The sequence below is a fragment of the Phalacrocorax carbo genome, chromosome 21 (genome assembly GCF_963921805.1).
Source record: "Phalacrocorax carbo chromosome 21, bPhaCar2.1, whole genome shotgun sequence".
NCBI lineage: Eukaryota > Metazoa > Chordata > Aves > Suliformes > Phalacrocoracidae > Phalacrocorax > Phalacrocorax carbo.
The window spans coordinates 1417259-1435095 of NC_087533.1; the positions used below are offsets into that span (position 1 = coordinate 1417259).

Consider the following 17837-nt stretch of genomic DNA (forward strand, 5'->3'; position numbering starts at 1 on the left):
GCACAAAGCCGGACATTGTTCAGCAAAGCCCTGCTCCACAAGCCGAGGCAGAGAACCTCGTACAAAAGCAAGAGCTCCCACTGATGCCATTGTCGAGCTCGTAGAGCAGAGATTTCTCTGGAAGAAAAAGCAGACCCTGTGACAATTATTTATCGCTGCACAAACATCTTCCTTCTCGTCTTTTGTTGGTGCAACACAGACCACATGCGTCTCCAGCTGGGGAAAGAAAAGCTACCAGCAGGATCAAGGAAGGCTGAGATTAATCTGGTCTCACGTAGATAAAAAAACCTCAAGCAATCAGTTTTAAAATTAATATTAAAGTTGTAAGTCACCTTTGACTATATTAAAATACAAACTGGAGCATACAATAAGCCCCCAATAAGCCCCACTGGCAGTCAGAACAGCTCCCTTATCAACCTCTAACATCCCCTGTAAAATAATAACTGGAAGCTAGACTGCTCTGAGAGAAACTCGCTCTCCCGGGGCAGTGCGATGTGACCCAATTCCTGCTGCCATTTCAGAAGCCCTCGCTCGGCCGTTTTTCAGTGTGCCAGCAAAGAACACAGCTGCAGAAAGTCGTCTGGGGAGGGAAAGCTGGCATGGAAAGGCTGAGCATTAAGCTATACGCTGGGTGTATCTGCTGTAGATTTGGGGCAGATTTGAGAATGCAAAGGGACACAGCGCTGCAACTCAGCAAAGCGCCTGGACTTTGGTGGGGTTTTTTCCTCCCCAGTAACGGCTGTGGAGTTTTGGGAACCAGTTTCCTCCTAGCCCTTGGCTTTCCCTTCTCTATCTGTCAGTTTTTCAATATTTTCAAACTTTCTTCTCTATCGCTGACCTTGAACGAGGCTGAAACGCTCCCGTCGAGGGAAAACAGCATGGGTGGACCACGGCAGCACCGAAGGAACCTGGCCTCAGCAGCACCGCACGCCACGGCAGAGCAGGATTGATGGGCATCACAGCCAAAGCCCATATGCAACATCCCAAGGTCAGCTGCTGAAAGACACCAGAAGTAACAGCCCGGTGATGAAGGGAAGGGTCATGGTCTGATGAGGAGCGCAGGCAGCTGAGGCCAGCAGGTACCCACGCTCACCACGAGCACTGCTGCAAAGTCAAGGAGAGAACAGGGGCACGCTCCGGTTGTTTTGCCCACGGACCACTGCATTCACCATCAAGCGGTGGCTACATCCAGCTCTAACACAGCAGTATTTCCACTTCGCTCTGTGACAAATCCAGACCCGGTTAGCCCCAGTATAACATTAAAGAGGCACTTCTGGTTAGTTAAGGTAGACTAAAACTGTCCTTCGATCTCCATGGACAGCAGCCCCACGAGGGCTCAGAAGGGCTGAGCCAAGAGCTGCTGGAGCAGAGACCACCAACCTCAAACACTTATGCGAGGGGGCAGGCGGGCCTTGGGAAAAAGCAAGTGTCCTCGCAAAGCCAGAGAGCTGTGTCACCAACAGAGCTGCTTTCCAGCAGACTGCTGCCTGAGAGGGCTCCAAATAAATAAATAAAGCCAGTGCCTCATTAGCATGCAAATCTATTCAAGCCCCCATTTCAATTTGAATTTTATGCATACGATCAGAGTACAAAAATGCAAATTATACAAATGCACCCATATGAAGAAACAAGCAGGAGCTCTGCACAAAGGGATTAGGGCCAGGCTGCTCCCTCCAAAGATTACAGTGCCGTGGGGGGGCTTTTGTCAGGGAGCATCCTTTAATGGTCACCAGTCACGCAGCGCTGAGCTTTGTCTACAAACTTCTTTAAAAAGCACTGCGACTCTGGCTCCAGCTTCTGTTCTTTGAGACAGGTTGCAGGGGACAGGAGGAGGGTGGACAAGAGGTGAGGGGTGCTACAGCCTCAGCACTCACAGCCAAGCGTCCCTCCAATGGATCAACACCCACTCGGATTGGCCTGAGGGGACCAGAGAGGTCCCCGGCACTCCTCCGGCAGCCTCCAAAAAGCAACATTGGCCAGCATCTCTCCAGCACCAGCCACTTCACCTACCAAGGCAGGGCTATGGGCCAAGACAGCCAGCTGAGGGCAGCTAGGTGGGTCTCAAGCAGCAGAGACCATCAGGGAAAGGGTCACCATCACTGTCCAGCCCTACAGTCCTAGTGACAAGGGAGAAGATGCTTCCCCAGCCTTAGAAGGCTTAACCTCTCCTTCCCCCAGAGCTTTGGCTGGGAAAAGTTTGCAAGGAGGAGAAACAGAAGCCCAGCTTGGAAGGTCCTCTGCAGACCCAAGGTCAGATGAAGAGAGCCCCAAAATGCTCCCAATTTTAGCAAAGTAAAGCTCTGAGCTCTGGTCTAACATGAGCTTCCAGCCATTTCTCTAGGCTTCCTGGCCCACCAGCCCCATGGCACGGGAGATCCTGCTCCTCGTCGGACACAAAGCCTGGGCAGAGCAGGTGGGAGGCTGCGTGCATTCATTTCTCCCTCCTACGTGTGCAAAATTCTCAACCCACCATTTATCGTATTACATTTTCATTTTAAAGTAAATATCTGTTTTCAATTAGTACTTACCATGAGGGGCATGCATCACTGAGAACACTTATTTCTCTTCTAATCTAATAATGAAAGGAAGTCACTCAAGTTTAACTACATTTAACAGCAGCAGAGACATAACTGTTCTGCAGACATTAATCCACTTCCCACCTCCACCCCCAAAAAAGGCCTCAATCCAGCTAATGCGAGCCTCAGCACTTAGTCTCTAAATCCAGGTGCTGGCATGCAAACCTGCTGCAGCCCTGGCCAACCTCTCAGAGCTTGCCCATCAATTCCTTGCACGTCCTACCTCCCAGGCTGTTAAAATCCCTTGGCTTTACCTTCCTGCCACAAAAACTGACCCCCTCGCAATTTCATCTATGTACCAAGGAGGCTCACATGGACTTCCCCAAGGTTACATGAAGCGAATAAAACCCAGAGCAGAAATTTGCCCAAAACCTTACAAACAGAACCAAAAGCACGGGGAGAATCAACTATGTCTGGTGCTGCACCTACTCAGTCATTCCCATCAGATGACTGGTAAGCAAGTTACTTGGCTAGCCATTATTTTTCCAAGTCTCCCAAATATACCCCAGCCTCCTCATCTTCATCCCAACTAGGAAAGACCTTCCTCCCAGAGACATGATCCCCCAGCACACCCCGGCACTGCCTGCTCAGCCCTCTGCTACGGCACTCATAAGCATAATAGTACTATTATACTTTGCTCATTATGCCTCATTTTTATTACCTGGCCTCATTAAGTTAAGAAGCCTCTGTAATTTAACTGCATCTCTTGGTCTCCGCACGGGGGCTCCAGCTGCATTTGTCATCAATCACTTCATTAAAAAAACACAGGACAAAAATTACTATTATACCCATTACTGCCCATTAATCTCTTCAATTGCCTCTCAGGTCCTTTCTTTACCTGCTCAATGCACCAGGGCCAGATGAATATCACTGGCACCTTTATAATCTTTCCATATTTTCCAATAATTATGAGCTGATCTTAAGGGTGCTTTTAGAGAAGGGCACACGATGCCCTCGTGGTGTGCAGGGTAAGAAAAACAGCCAGACCAAGGGAAATAAACTTTTAGACAATAATAATGTGATTCTATTGAACCTACTACAAGATGTTTTATGGACGCACAGATCAGGTTAACACTGTCCTAGAATTAAATGTACTCTAACAAACTTGCACGCTGCAAGAGCCATCACGGTGGGTTCATTGGCCAGGCCAAAGCCAAGAAGAGATCTTCATCCCCTTTCCAAGCCCCAGAGAGGGATAACCAGCAATCGATAGTCAAATAGTTTCTACAACAGCTTCCCAGCATCCCTTCATCCAGAGGACAGCGGTACTCGCCATACTTTACGCACAAAAACCCCCTTCCCAAACTCAAGGTTAAAATTGCAAATATCAAAACATGGTATTTTGGCAAGCTCACTTCAAAGTTTCCAATCCATAATTCTCAGATATTTCCTGCTCCACAACGAGTTTCAAACCCACAACTTCCCACTTTTGAACACGATGCTTCCACAAACAGTAACTCTGATCTGCTCAAGTCTGCAGCAGCTTGCACCCGTTAAGAGCCCTGCACGGGTTTCTGTGTATGCTTGGGAGAGACCCAAACCGTGGAGAGAAACCTACCTGCTGAGGGGTGGGGGGTGTTGCTACAACCACCAACACAAAAACATTGTCAAGGGCCATCAGCCATTTGGCAATTGCATACGGCCTTTTTCTCTTTCTTACAAGATGTTTCACTTTCCCTTCCCCCACCCCTACTCACTCCCAGGAAAAACCCGCTTTGCCTGGCTACCACTTCCCCCTTCCGATTTGCTTCCATCGTGGAAAGGCTAAAAAAGGCAAGTCTGGGAGACCACCGGTGGAACACAAGAAGCTGCACAGAGGTGCTGAGCAAGCGTAGCAGATACCACCTTGATGCAGTCGGCACCTCCCAGAGAAGGTGGGGAAGGCGAGAGGTGTCAGCTCTTCAAAACAAAATGCAACCTCAGGAGGTGGTTAGCATCCTAAGCGAGGCAATCCGAACACCCTGGCAGTCGCCTTTCTAGCCAGCCCATTTGATGGAAGAGAGCTTTGAAAATTTCAAAGGGCGCCGTGTATCCTAGTTTATCTCAAGTGTCTATCTTAAACCAATATTATCATTTTAAGCATGACCGGAGCAAGAGGAATCTTCAGAAACTGCTCCTGCCGCAGGAGATAGACACTCGCAAAAGAGGCAAAGAAAAATGAAGATCCCTCAGACTTACAACACCATGCAAGACCCTGACTCGCATCCAGCCTAACAGCACTGCTGCTGCTATCATTGCGGATCTGTCAGGAGGTGACATTTACACTGTTCTGGGCTTGACAGCAAAAGGCACTTCTGCTCTCCCATGAAGTTTTCCCCTCTGCCCTTTCTGAAGCGTACATCTCTGTATCATTGACACCGAGTCCCTCCGCTGCAACCTAAGTGAAGGGGAATGAACGTTTTCCAAGGGGTGGCAGGCAGCAAAGACAGACATCATCTCTTGAAAAGCCTCCTTCATTCGCTGTCAGGAGCACCCCAGGTGGTGGTGGAAGAGCAGGCACGTGGGGCGATGCCCACCCCACAGCCAAGCCACAAATGCAAAGCCTGCATACTAACCAAGAAAAAGCACCCAGTACACCTTCCACCTCTCCAAAGCAAGAGCAGATCGCAATATCCAGGGTGCGGTGCTGGATCGGGACAGCTTTAGACACGCACAGACTGAGCTGGACCGCAGGGGTTATCTAAGCTGTACTTAAGAACTGGGTTTAGGCATATAAAAGCTGAGGGACAGCAGAGATTGTTTCCCTTGGTCTCTGGTGCTGAAGCTTACGAGGAAGGGAAAACCAGCAGCATTGCCTCCCAAGTACAGAAAGAATGTGTCCATCTTGGGGTTACCTGGCACATTCTATTATTATAAATGCAAATAAAGGAAATCACATCTACCATCTACCAGTAAGTCTGGCTTCAGCTTAGCCAGGAGGAGTTAATTTACAGCCACTCAGAGCTTTGATATCTTAAACTTTTTCAGTCTCTGGACAAGATGAGGAATAAGCATAGACAGCGTCAGACTCTGATCGGGAGGACAAAACGCTGCAAACAGCTGTGCCTAATTTTAGCATCTGTTGGTTCTGTTTCTTCAGCACTTGCGGGTGGTGGGGGGGGTGGCCCCGTCACTCCCAGTTTCGTAAAGACACAGCCAGAAGGAGAAGAGAGGAGCGTTAAATCACACTCCTGGGATTAGCTCATGGGAGAGAGGAAAAAACAACCCAGCAAGGCACCGTTGACCAGCGATGGCATCCATTCCCTGCTGCAGGATGCCCCACGCCCCCCTAAAGATGCACAGGGGGGTTCATCTCCATGCACAGCGCCACCAAACTCATGCACAGAGGGGAAGAAGCAGTAGGTCAGGCACAGCCCCACATTCCCCTCCTACACCTTCATCCTTTGTGCTTTTTGAGCAAGCTGATGGTATCTGTATCACTACACACTCCCTGGCAGGGTCACCTCGAGATCTGCCCTGTCGTCCAGAGATGCATCCAACCACGCAATGGGGTGACCACCGCTCCTCAAGGAGAAGGGTGAGAACTTCAGAAGGCCCCCAACTCTTCTCCCCCCCCAACCCTCAAAGCAACCTCTCTGCAGCACAGGAAGGGGGGAACAGCCCTGCTTGCTGAGCCCCAAAGCTCAGGCTTGGTGCTCTCAGCCTCCCCGCAGCGCTGGAGCCCGGCAGGTCGCCTTGCGCCTCTCCAAAGGAGCCTGACACTGGCAGGTCGGAGCAGACCACTCTGCTCCATGCAAGCGCTGCTGCTGCCACCGCCAGGCTGAACTGAAAAAGTGAGACAGTGAGGATAACTGCATCAGCTCTGCCAGGCGACCTGGTTTGAGATTCAGAATACTCGGGTACTCCTTCCCCCGTGCACCCCCAGTACTCCCTTCCTCTAGTCTGAATTATTCAGACACCCCACATGTCCACAAGCTGTTTCTCAGCACTGTAAATGTGCAGCCTAACGAGGTGAGAGCCACACTTAGACTCAGCTCTACAAACAAGCTGCAAAAACCTCTCCCACCACTTGCCAGGGCTGCTAGGATGCGACTGGGACGCTCTGCTCAAGTCATCTGGAACAGCAATAGCCAGTCATTAAAATACACACTCTGCAGGGTAACAAGCCCACACAGACCAGAGGCAGAGACAGGCATTAGAGGAGCTGATAAGGCTCATCTGACTGCTAACGATTTTGTCTACAGTTATTTTTGTGCAGCTGGGAACAAGTGGCTACAGTCAGCTACTTGCCAGCTGGGGAGAAAGCAGCAGTTTTGCATCATTGGGAATGGAAACACATCCAGCTCAGCCCCCCACCGCCCTCCCAGATTCTCTCTCCTTGCTGGCAGAGCTTGCCCCTGACCAACCACGGCACCCAGTGACATCTCAAGGTGACCGGTGAAGACGCAAAGTGAGGGGTGGTAAAGAACGGGGTTCTCCTGCACACACAGCTCAAAGAGATGATTTGAGCCTCTGCCGAGAATTGAGCAACACCTTGATGTGCTGGCTAGATTTAGTTCCCTTTACAGAAGCTGGATGCCCTTGCCTGTTTGGCAGAGAAAAACTCTCGTTCGCAGAGCTGAAGGCAGAGCAGCCAAAGGCGACCATCTCCCTCCATCCTCCTTCACATGCTTAAGCCTCACCAGTATGGACCAACGTCACTCTTCCATGATGGCCTGTGTCTCCATGGCTTTAGGAAGCCTTGAGCTGCAGGCAAGCTCAGGGCTCACAGACAGTTCTCAAAGCCCAACACGAACCTCACCACAAAGCAGGCGACGGCCAAGCCTCACCCCTTGGCCTTGCTTCCCCATGACTGCCAACTGCAGCCGAGCAGCTCCCAGTTTGCACTGGAAAAGGCAGAGGTAGATCCATCCGAGCACTGGCGGCCTGGGCAGATCTGCAGAAGGATACCCATCCTGAGCCAGCAACTCCACCTGCTCAAGCCGACACTCGTTAAATCAAGTTTTTGGCTTTGGATTGCCAGCCAGTGCCAAAGGCAGGCTCTTTCCAGAGCAGACCTGTTAATCTGGAGGGAAGGTCCATGAAACCCTTCACACTCACCATAAGCTACTCCCCTCTGTAAGGTGCATCTGCACCCCCACCTCCACATGCCCTTGGGATCCAGGTACCTCCACCCAAAGCAGATCCTTCCATCCCACGCTCTCCAGACTCGCAAAAATCCCTCCTGTTGTCACTGCCACGCTGGCCGTTATGCAAGTTCGGCTCTCTTAACTTGATGCTGAGCATACAAGTGGGGCTGACATTTATTTAATCCTCATAGTAATGTTGACTGTGTACTTACTGAAACACCTCATGCTTATGGAAGACATTTGTTTCCAAGCAGCTTATGCTAAATTGCAGTGATATAAAGGAAACACTTATCCAATTATTGACATTTACTGACTGGCTGCATACAGCTTGAATACTCATTTATGCTAGTGGAGGGGGGGAAGCCTGAGAAGGATTCAGGCCCTTCATTTTGGCTTTTTATACGAGTTAGGCAATATTAATGAGTCGGGCAAAACTAAATGCGTACCTGCCCAAGATACAAGGTGGGACTCCAACCTCGATGGCTTCTCCTACTCAATCCCTGCTTGGGAGAAAATAAAGTAACATCGGACCCACAGCACAAAGCTTTGATCCTTCATCCAAGAACTTGGAGAAAGTTCATGCCTTCAACTATGGCTGCATATTCCATCTGTAATTAGCAAGGCTCCTCCAGCCTGCTTCTTTAAAAACATTAATCGAACATTTTCTGTTTCCCCTCCCACAAAGACAGGGTTGATCACCCAAAGGGCTTTGGGTGCTGCAGCACCCAGGCAGGGTGGACCCATATTGAAAATGACAACAAGGGACCCAAGAACATAAATTCACGTAACATAAATTAAGAGGTGAATTAGCCCCCATCTGACCGCATACATCTCAAACCCACGCAGCAATTCCACCAAACACAAAGTAATTGGAAACAAAAGAAAGCATCTATTATCCTAGCTGAAAGTCTGACATGCTTGCATCAATGGTTAATGAGCAGCAGTTATGGCAAAGCCCTCAAAAACCAATTACATCCCGCTCCACCCCCCAGAGCCCAAAATGCAACCGACCAAAAGCTCCGCTGTAGCTTTTGTTGCAAGTGGGGGCGTTGAATGAACACATTAAGACAAGATCTTATCCTGAAGTTAGCATCTGAATTTAACAATGCAAGCGTTCCACCTCCTACTTAGGCGGCATGTGACACTAAAAGAGGCAGGAGAGCCCATCGCTAAGAGGTACCCTCAAAGCACATTTAGATTTTAAGGGTTTTTTTATGCAACTCGGTAAAAGGAAAAGCCGTGTAACAGCCAAGTGACCTACGGCTCCTTCTGCTCCACTTTGGAGGCTGCTGCTACCAGGGAAAGGCAAACACTTGAGTACGGGCCTTGCCAGAGAGGCAATGAATAAGCAGGCTCCACTATACTCAAAAGACATATTGAACCAGGACATCTGTTAAGCCACAGTTTCCAAGACCAGAGCCCAGCGTTTGCTCTGTCCTACCACAATGCACAATTCAGAAATGGATATTTTCCTCTTCCCTCCCGGAGCAGTTTGAGTATAGACCTGCCCCGAGGTGCAGTGAAGCGGAGGAATAGGAACCCAGGAGTTTCGAGTAGCATCAGGATCCTGCTATTCAACCCCTGCCTAGAAACAGTAGCACAAGCTTTAAATTTCCTTTCTTCCCAGGCAAGAGAAAAGAAATCCCGCACGTTTTCTGACATGTTTGAAACCAATACTGCAGGCAACGGATTCATGCAGCCCCCTGCAAGAGCTGGGACACCCACCAGCCCCGAAGGCAGGGCAGACCGCCTTAAAAACTCGCAGCTCCACCAACCGCCTTAAATCTCAGCAAATAACTAAGAGGCTGATTTACGACCAATTTGTTTCACTACCTATTGATTTATAAAATAAGCTTGTACACAGTCAACTACTGCTCTGTCTCTCTTTGGCCAGAGGTAGCTCCCAATGAAGTCAAAGAAAAGACTTGCGTTGCTCCTGAACGGAAGCTAAATTAGGGCCTTCGTCAATTGTGGTTATAAATTTGCTGGACTTTAAAATAAATAATTAAAAAAAGCTGTTGAATCCTACTGCGAGGATCCCGGAAAGGATGTAAAGCCAGCAGCATTTTTCTGAAGCCCCCTCCAGCCAGCACCGCACCCCCAGCACGCCGGGGAGCTGCAAGCTAGGAGCACCGTACGAACTTGCAAAACTGATCATTAAATCAGAGGTTTGAAGCGAGCCACACTCTCCATCACAGCCTGCTTGTAGGAAAAACAGTTTATTCAAAGACCTTGATCCACAGTCAATTCACAACCTAAGGGGTGCATCGGCCTCTCTTATTTACGGCTACAAAAGGAAGAAGAGCATCGAGTCTTTTTATTCTACCGTACACAGTCCAACTACAGAGACCGGGAGCTGCTGACACACGGTGCTGGTAACCAGGCAGGGATTTCTGTGCACGTTTCTACTTCAGCTGGTGTCCCCTAAAACAACAGGAAAGCACAGAAGTAATTGACATCTGCCTGAGATGTGCTGTGCATAAACCGCCCAGAGACCTCCGCCTAACCTTGGGGGGGGGGGGAGGCCAGTAGGGATGCAGCAGGAGCATCAGGGCAGGTGTTTCTCCTCGCTTTCCTCCCTCTGGCAAAGGGCACCTGAAAAAAACACACTTGCAGCGCCTCCCTCTTGTTCTTTTCAAATAACTCAAACCTTGCAAGAAAGCCAGTTTGAGCAAAGTCATCTGCGGTCCCCACGCAAATCTTGCTGCAGGAGGCACAGACCGAATACGGGGAAGCATGCAGAAATCCAAGCCGTGTTAAAACAGACATCAGAAGAGGCAACGCTGCACTTCCCCCCACCCAGGACAGCACAGACTGGACGGCACCAGCTCGAACTTCGGTCTCCCTCCCACGCAACCCAGTTGTGAACACCGGTGGCCCCACCAAACCCACACCTTTCCACCAGCAGCTCCTGCCATCTTCACACAGCACCTCTCCAAACCATTCCTGTCTTCTGCTCTGCTATTTGCCATTGCAACTTCTCATGCTCTTCCTCAGCTTATTTTTTAAAGCACTTGCTCCTTTCGCAGCACCATACCCATTCCTCGCCCTTCCCAGCGCTGAGATTCACCTGCTGGGTTTAGGAAACAGCCCAAGGTGCTTCTCTTGCAAAGCTACCCCGCTCTCTACATGGCAGGAGGTATTGACTTTAAGGAGGGATCACAAGCACAGATTTCCAGGCTTCTCATCAGCAGGCTCACAGTTGCCAGGCACAGCCACCCCAAAGTGCCCCTTGCACCCCACGGACTGCAGACAGGAGCAAAGTCACTTTGCCCACGCACCTCCCAGCACCCCGTAAGCCTGCGGTTTTGCTCCCTGTCACCCGCTAACCTCCCCTGAGATGCTAAAATCCTCATCTCCCGGGCCTAACCAGTGGTGGCGGGTGGAATTGGCCTGGTTTCTCTCATCACCCTTCTCTACCTAGGGGCTGATGAGAAGCCACTGGGAAGTTGAGCCACTGCTGCTAATAACAGGCCCCTCTGCCAGTAGATTGCAAAGCATTTGCTTCCAGGGAGGAACCAAGTGAACTGTGAAGGAGAAAAACATACCCTGCAACACCCAGAGAACTTGGTATTCATCACCCTGAGGGAAAGCAAACATGCCTTTGGAAAGAGAGCCCCAGACAGGCAGAAATCTTCCCATCCAAGGTAAATTTCAGATCCTACCAAATTCATCTTGCTTGTTACGGTACAGGCAAGCAAGATGAGGAGGTGGTTGTAGGTACATCTTCAGCAGCGCTCCTTCCACAGCTGAAGCTTTTTTCCCCAGTTCCTTCCAGCTTCACCCAGTTTGGATGCCTCTGGAGCAGAGGGAGGAGGGGTAAGCTATTCACCAGGCAGAAGCAAATGCAGCTAGTTTCATGGCAGCATCAATTTCTTCCCGCCAAGGGGCACCACACATCTAGTCTCTGCAGGAGGCAAATCGTGCTGCGACTTTATCTCACCTTCCACTACAGCCCTGGTCCTGACAGCTTTAGGGGAGGTGGAATTGCAGCAACACCAAGGGAAAAACAGCCCTGTGTAGGAACACACAGACCTATCAGCTTGAAGAGAAAGCACAGGCTGTTTCAGACCATTTGCAAGGGTGAAAGACAGACAATGCTCAAGGGAAGGCAATTTGTTCTTCCTAGATCACCTCAAGAGAAGCACAGAAGTCAGCTGCGACAGGGATCCCCTTCCTAGGCTGAGCAATGCCTGCGTGCACCCAGGCGCAGCGTGGCCCCAGACGGGGTGCAACAAGCACCTTCCTCCTGCAAGCTCAGCTGGGAGCCCAAGTTTCTGCCTGCATGGTTTGCAAGAAACAGCAGGATGCACAGGGCCCACGAAGTACAAACCCAAGGGCATAAGTGTCCAGATCCAGTGATGGAAAATGCCTTTTTGGTGAGGCTTTGTGTAAGGGAGCTTTTTTTTTTTCTTTAAAAGAACTAGCATCCAGACTGCAGATCCCAAGCGAGGTTTTTCAGAGGTGATCCTTGCATCCCTGCTGCCCTTGGCTCAGGGGAATTTAAGTCCTGCCTGCCTTATTATGGCAAATCCCTTCAAGCCACTTGGGTGCTGCAGGCAAGGAAACAGCCCTGCCTGCTCCTTGCCCACAAAAAGGAGCCACTGAACCTCCTGATGGGCAGGTCAAGGGCTTTTAATTGTTCTTTCATGCAAGGTTTAGCCCTCCAGCCCCCTCCAGAGCGAGGCAGGACTGCCTTCTGGGTGCACACGTAACATCCCATCCCCACTGCCCACCTTTTTGAGCACCTTTGCTCACAGAAAGCGAATGCCACATCATCTGGACACACCAGAACAGCCACAGCAGCTGCTCGAGGGGAGGCAAACACAACATACGCTAGAAAATAAGCTTCGGTTCCTACAACCAGGCCTTTCCTCCCCCGAAGTACCTTGTGGGTTAAGGAATCCTTTGCGTGAAATCCTATTAGGGATCCTTTGCACAGCCTCACCCCAAAGGGGAAAGCCACGACGCTGCCAAGAACCCCTTTCTCACGCGCTGCGAGCAGCAACTCCATCAAAACGCATTCGGTTCATCCTATGGGAAGAAACTGCCTTGCAGAGCGTTTTCGGCTATCTCTCTGCCTCCTAACCCGGCATGAATAAGCAAGGTACCAGATGCACGCTCCTGACGGTACAGACAGCGGAGACAAATCAACGGAGCCCAGGCTACGCGCAGCAGAGCCGAGGAGCCACGGCAGCGTTTGCACACAAGCGCTATTAAAAAGTGCATTAGCCCTTCTTAAAAAGAATGGCTGAAAAAGAGAGAAGGGGAGGGGGAAGAAACAAATCCCCACAGGATCCCAGACACAAACTTCTTCAGCTCCACTAGCAAGCTGCCATTTGACCTGCAGGGAGTTGAGAGATTCGTGGGAGCGGGGGAGAGATGCGAGAAGGCCACGATCAGCTTCCAAACTGCTGATATCCCTGGACCCGCTGCTGCACCAGGGAGAGTTCAAATTTGTTCAGCCAGAAATCTACACGGAAGACACAGTGGGTTTCTTTTGTGCAGAAGCAAATGCGAATGCACACACAGTTTTTTTCCCTGAAGGAATATTAGTACAAGCAGGGAGAAGGGAAAAAGGGGAAGGGAGGGCAGCGTGGGAGCCCAGCATCACATCCCAGCCCAGGCAGAGAAGAGGTAAGGACAACCAGAAGCAACGCCACCTCTGAACACGACGTCCCTGCTCGGGGAGTTGGGGGAAACGCAGCGTATGGTGGGGGATGTTCAGCAATAATGTTTGGCTGAGAAAAAAAAAACCACAACACACCCAGCTGCCCGTTGAGAAGCACTACTCTTTCCAAAAGTTTTATCCTTCATTTAATCAACAGATGGACTAGCTGCGTGGGTTTGGGGTTGGTTTAGGGTTTGTTTTTTTTTTCCCTTTTTTTTTAAAGCAACCCCAAGCTCTACCCTCACAAAAGCTGGCGTGGGGACCGGGGTGCTGTGACACAGATGGTGTTTGACACCGGCGTTGCAAGGGGATGAGCAGCAGATAGGCGAAGCTTAGCTCTGACTGTAGCTCAGCGTCCTCCACAGGTGACAGATAGTCCAGGGACCAGGCACACAGCAGCACGACAAATACAGCTTCCCAAAACGCCTCCCACCCCCCAAATCCTTTTTTTTTTATTATTTGGGGGTGTGTGTGTGACAAGCAGGGAGCAAAGTTGCAAGGAGGAATCTGGAGGAATTCCTCCAGATTCCCACGCTCCCGCCCCGGCTCCCAGGCTGTGGGATCCGGCTGTGCCACCCTCCAACACCACCGCAGGGGCTTTTGCCCCCTCCCCTGCATTCAGTGCAACTCTTCCCCCACCCCAACCACCACCATCATCCTCCTCCCAGGAGCAAATCGCTCCCTACCCCGGCTCTACAACCGCAGGCTCCTCCGCGCATCCAGCGGGTTCTCCCCGGGCTGGAGCCAGGCTCTGCCGGCAGCCAGAGGCAAGATTCTCCCCTCCCCACCGAAATTAGCCATCCATCCCCCCCACCCCCCCAGCACCGGGCGGCCATGGGGCTGTTGCTGAGCAAAGCCCTGTTTACACACAAACACGATCTAATTAACGGAGCTGGAGCAGAAAGAACTCATTTGCATGCTAAAGATTTTCCCCCTTTTTTTTTTTTTTAAATAAAAAGCAAGCTGCCTCGCCGGAGATGCATGCAAAAAAACTCTGCAATCCTCCCTCCTTCCCCCCTTCTTCATTAAAAAGCAGACACAGCCCCCCACCGTGGGGACACCCCCCACCCCACCCCGCGCCCCACTCGGAAACTAAGTGCACCTCCAGCTCCTACCGTGGCTGAGGAGGAAGCACCCGAGGAGGAGGAGGAGGAGGTCTGCCTGGAAAGCGCTCATTCCTCAGCGTGGGCTCGGGGTTGGGGGGCTCCGGTGCTGCCGCCGCGGGTCGAGGGGCTTCAGGCGGCCGCCGCCGCCCGCCGGCTCCGCTCGCCCGGCTCCATCGCCGCCCCCCCAGCTCCTCCCCCGGCAGCGCTGCCTTGACTGGCGGAGCGAGCCTCGCCAGCACAGCCCGGCTTTTTGAGGAGGGGAGGGGGGGAAGAAAGGGAGGAAAAAAAAAAAAAGGGGGAGGGAAAGAACGAAAGTGATGCTTAAAGGGGGAGTAACTCGGGCGCAGCCGGGGGATGGCGCAGCCCGCAGCCGGGGGGATGCACCGGGGGGGAGGGGGGGGCTGTTTGTGCACCCCCCCAAGCGCTTGCTTAGTGCGCAGCCAAAGCTTGGGGGGTAAATTAAGGGGAGGTGGGGGCTGGTACTTCTGCACACCCCACCCCCCCATCCTGCTCCAACGGGGGTAAATAGAGCAGCAGCCCAAGCAGTTGCATGCCCCCCTCCCCCATTCTCCAAATTTTGCGGGTGCTGCCCACCAGCCACACCACCCCCTCACACACCCTGTGGCATGACCCCTGCACTCCCACAGCCCTTGAGGATTTAGGGGGCTGTACCCCAAAGTCCAGCCTGGGGAGGACCCAGACACACCCACCCCCCCCCAGGGATAAGTTACCTCCACCTAACAAAGAGAGCATGGAGGGGTTGCTCAGTGCCCCCCTGCCAGTTACAGCCTCACACCTCAGCTTCTAGAGGTGTTTAATTTCATTTTATCAAGGAAATTTAATTGTTTTTTATTTCATTTTTGCCCAGTGAGAGTTTAGGGGCAGAGCAGAAAGGCCCCAAAAATCAAAATAAAGAAATAAAAAGCATTTCTTACCACAACTCTTTGCCTAACAACTGAGGCCAGAGACTCCCTCACCTCCATCTCCAAGCCCAAAGGGGCACGTGGGGGCTGCTGAGCACAATTATAAAACCGAGCATTAGAAAGTAATTACAGCTGTGGACTCTAATTACGTACTGCTGTGCTGAAAGGTGAACTTTAAAGGGGTTGCCACAGCTCTCCACACCGTGCTGGGAGCTTCTGCAAGTGGCTGCTTGCTTTGCTGGGAGCTTGGCTTTGTGGCTACCTGAGCTGGTTTAGTTAAGCAGGGATGACTCTTCAAAGTGCACATGTGCTAACGAGCTAAACTGGTGCTAGGTAGGTTAAGCCTGACTTAGGAGCAGTCATGAACTGAGATGTATTGATTGAAACACAAGTGCCTCTGCCTGGCATGCACATGCTTTGCTTTCTGCAGAGGGGTAGCCACCCTGGAAGTGAAGAGGTGGTTTTTTTATTATTATTTTTAGCCTGTATCCCTCAGGAAATAAAGCTTATTTGATTTTTTTTGTGCATGCATGCTGGTGTGCCCATCCCTGCCTGCTTGCATACCTGTTGACCGATTTGGGAAAGAAAGATGCAAAAGTGGGGCTGTTTGCTTGCCATTACCATAGTCTTGCATTTTCTACCAGGGCTATAAGGGACAGAGATTCTCCTGGACCAGATTCTCCCTCTGCCACCAGCTTGCCTTGGGCAAGCCCCATCACCTCCAGCCCTTGGAGGGATTTTGGCAGTGGCAGGATATTTTTGTGGCTGCCCTGCGAGGCAGGACTGGGGAGAGGCCACAGGTGGTGTGGGGTGTTTTTTTTTCTGGCAGCAGCGCTGATTTAAATGCATGTCGAATAAAATGCTCAATGCCTGATTTCAGTGGGAATGAGATCTCTAAATAATTCGGAGTCTTTCCCTGTTGTGTTTTCCTTTATTCTGCAAAATGTTGTTTGCTTACAGACTGGGGGTACTGATGTATATTAAGGCTGCTACACAAGTAAGACTTTTCTGTGAAGCTTCAAAACACCATTAACGTTTTCATGGCAATTTCTCTTTTTTTTTTTTTCCCCCAGAAAGAATATTATTTCTTGCCTGCATTAAAACCAGCAGAATTTTTAACTATCAGGAAAAGGGAATACTTTTCTCTTTATTATTTTTTTCTCCTTCCCAGTGAAAACATTTCAGCTGGAAAATTCTCATCATTGTAATACTGACCTTTGCAAAGGGCTTTAAATCCTTGAATGAAAGTAGCATGTAAGTGCAAAGTTTTATTAACTGATTACCTCTGCGGTTTCGACTACATTGGTAGTCAAATTTGATTTAGAGGACTAGGCAGTTGTACCGTGCGTGAGAAAAAAAAGAAATCAGGTTTCTGACACAGTTTTGGCTTGCTGGAGCTGGAAGGAGGCTGCGGCTCTGAGCACCATCCTGCCAAACTGCCTGGCCTGGGATTAACTTCCCTTCACCTGCACGACGGTGTTATTATAGGAGACAAAATCAAGTGCAAACTGATTATTAGATGCTCTTCTCGGGTACCTTGTTTAAATCTGACGTGCTTTGTGGAAGGAAATTAATCATACTGATTCTAAAGCTGAGGAAAAATCATGGAGCTGGGCAAAACGGCCCTTGGGGAGGAACGTGAAGCCGGTGCGGAGCAGACCTACCCGCGGCGGCGGGAGAGGTTTGTGTTTGCAGGTGGGAAGCCCACGTTGGTTTCCGCTGCGTCACCCCACTTCCAGACCTGGGACTTTGTGGGACCACAACTGCCTCTCCCCGTGCGCTTTGGGGTTTGCCTGCCCACCCCGTGCAACGTCTAATAGCAAAGAGCGATGCCAGAAGCCGGGAAGGCCAGATGATAAACCTCTCCCGTGCTTCCGAAAGCCAAGGGGGATAAACCAGGCAGCTCCCTCTTCTTTTCTACCCTTTTTTATCCCCCCCCCCCCCCCCTTTTTTTTTTTGGTATTCCACATTGACAAGTGCAAGAGATATGAAACACCACAACAATGAAAGTAAATACTTTCCACGTGCCTTTGACTCTCTTACTTCCAGGCTATTTACTGAGAAGCGTAAGAAACAAAATGGTCTGAAATGCTGCAGCAAAATGGGGGGGCTGGGGGTGTGCGGAACAGAGAATAATATAGAACATATAGGCAACTTGATAAAAATGAAGCAATATTGACAGAAAATGGGGTTTTAAATAGCAGGACAACAGCAACTCAGATGGATTTAATTCTTGCGTGTTACAAAGCTGAGCCAAGCACCTGGAAGAGAGAGAGCGAGGAAAATAATCACACGTTTCCCTGGTTTATAAAATCTTTTCCTTGTCATTTAAAAATACATACGACAAGTGAAAGCTGTACCGAGCCCTGTTGTAAAAACACTGAACTGGGACTCAGAGGCTTTCCCTGCTCTTCCTGCAGAGCTTTCCCCATGGCCTTGGGGAAATTCACCCCACATTGCCTCCGATTCCCCCTCTGCAAAGCACTCCTTCC

The 17837-nt window shown here is 50.6% G+C and overlaps 1 protein-coding gene across 2 annotated transcripts in view; it reads right to left on the reverse strand.

The window, feature by feature from the left end:
• KIRREL3 (kirre like nephrin family adhesion molecule 3) overlaps positions 1-14585 on the reverse strand; it is a 347109-nt gene extending 332524 nt beyond the window's left edge. For both annotated transcript variants that reach the window (XM_064470894.1, XM_064470893.1), the window contains exon 1: positions 14432-14585. In XM_064470894.1, the coding sequence (XP_064326964.1) occupies positions 14432-14492 (61 nt within the window). In that variant the 5' untranslated portion in view covers positions 14493-14585. The remainder of the gene's footprint in view (positions 1-14431) is intronic.
• Positions 14586-17837: the final 3252 nt, after the last annotated feature.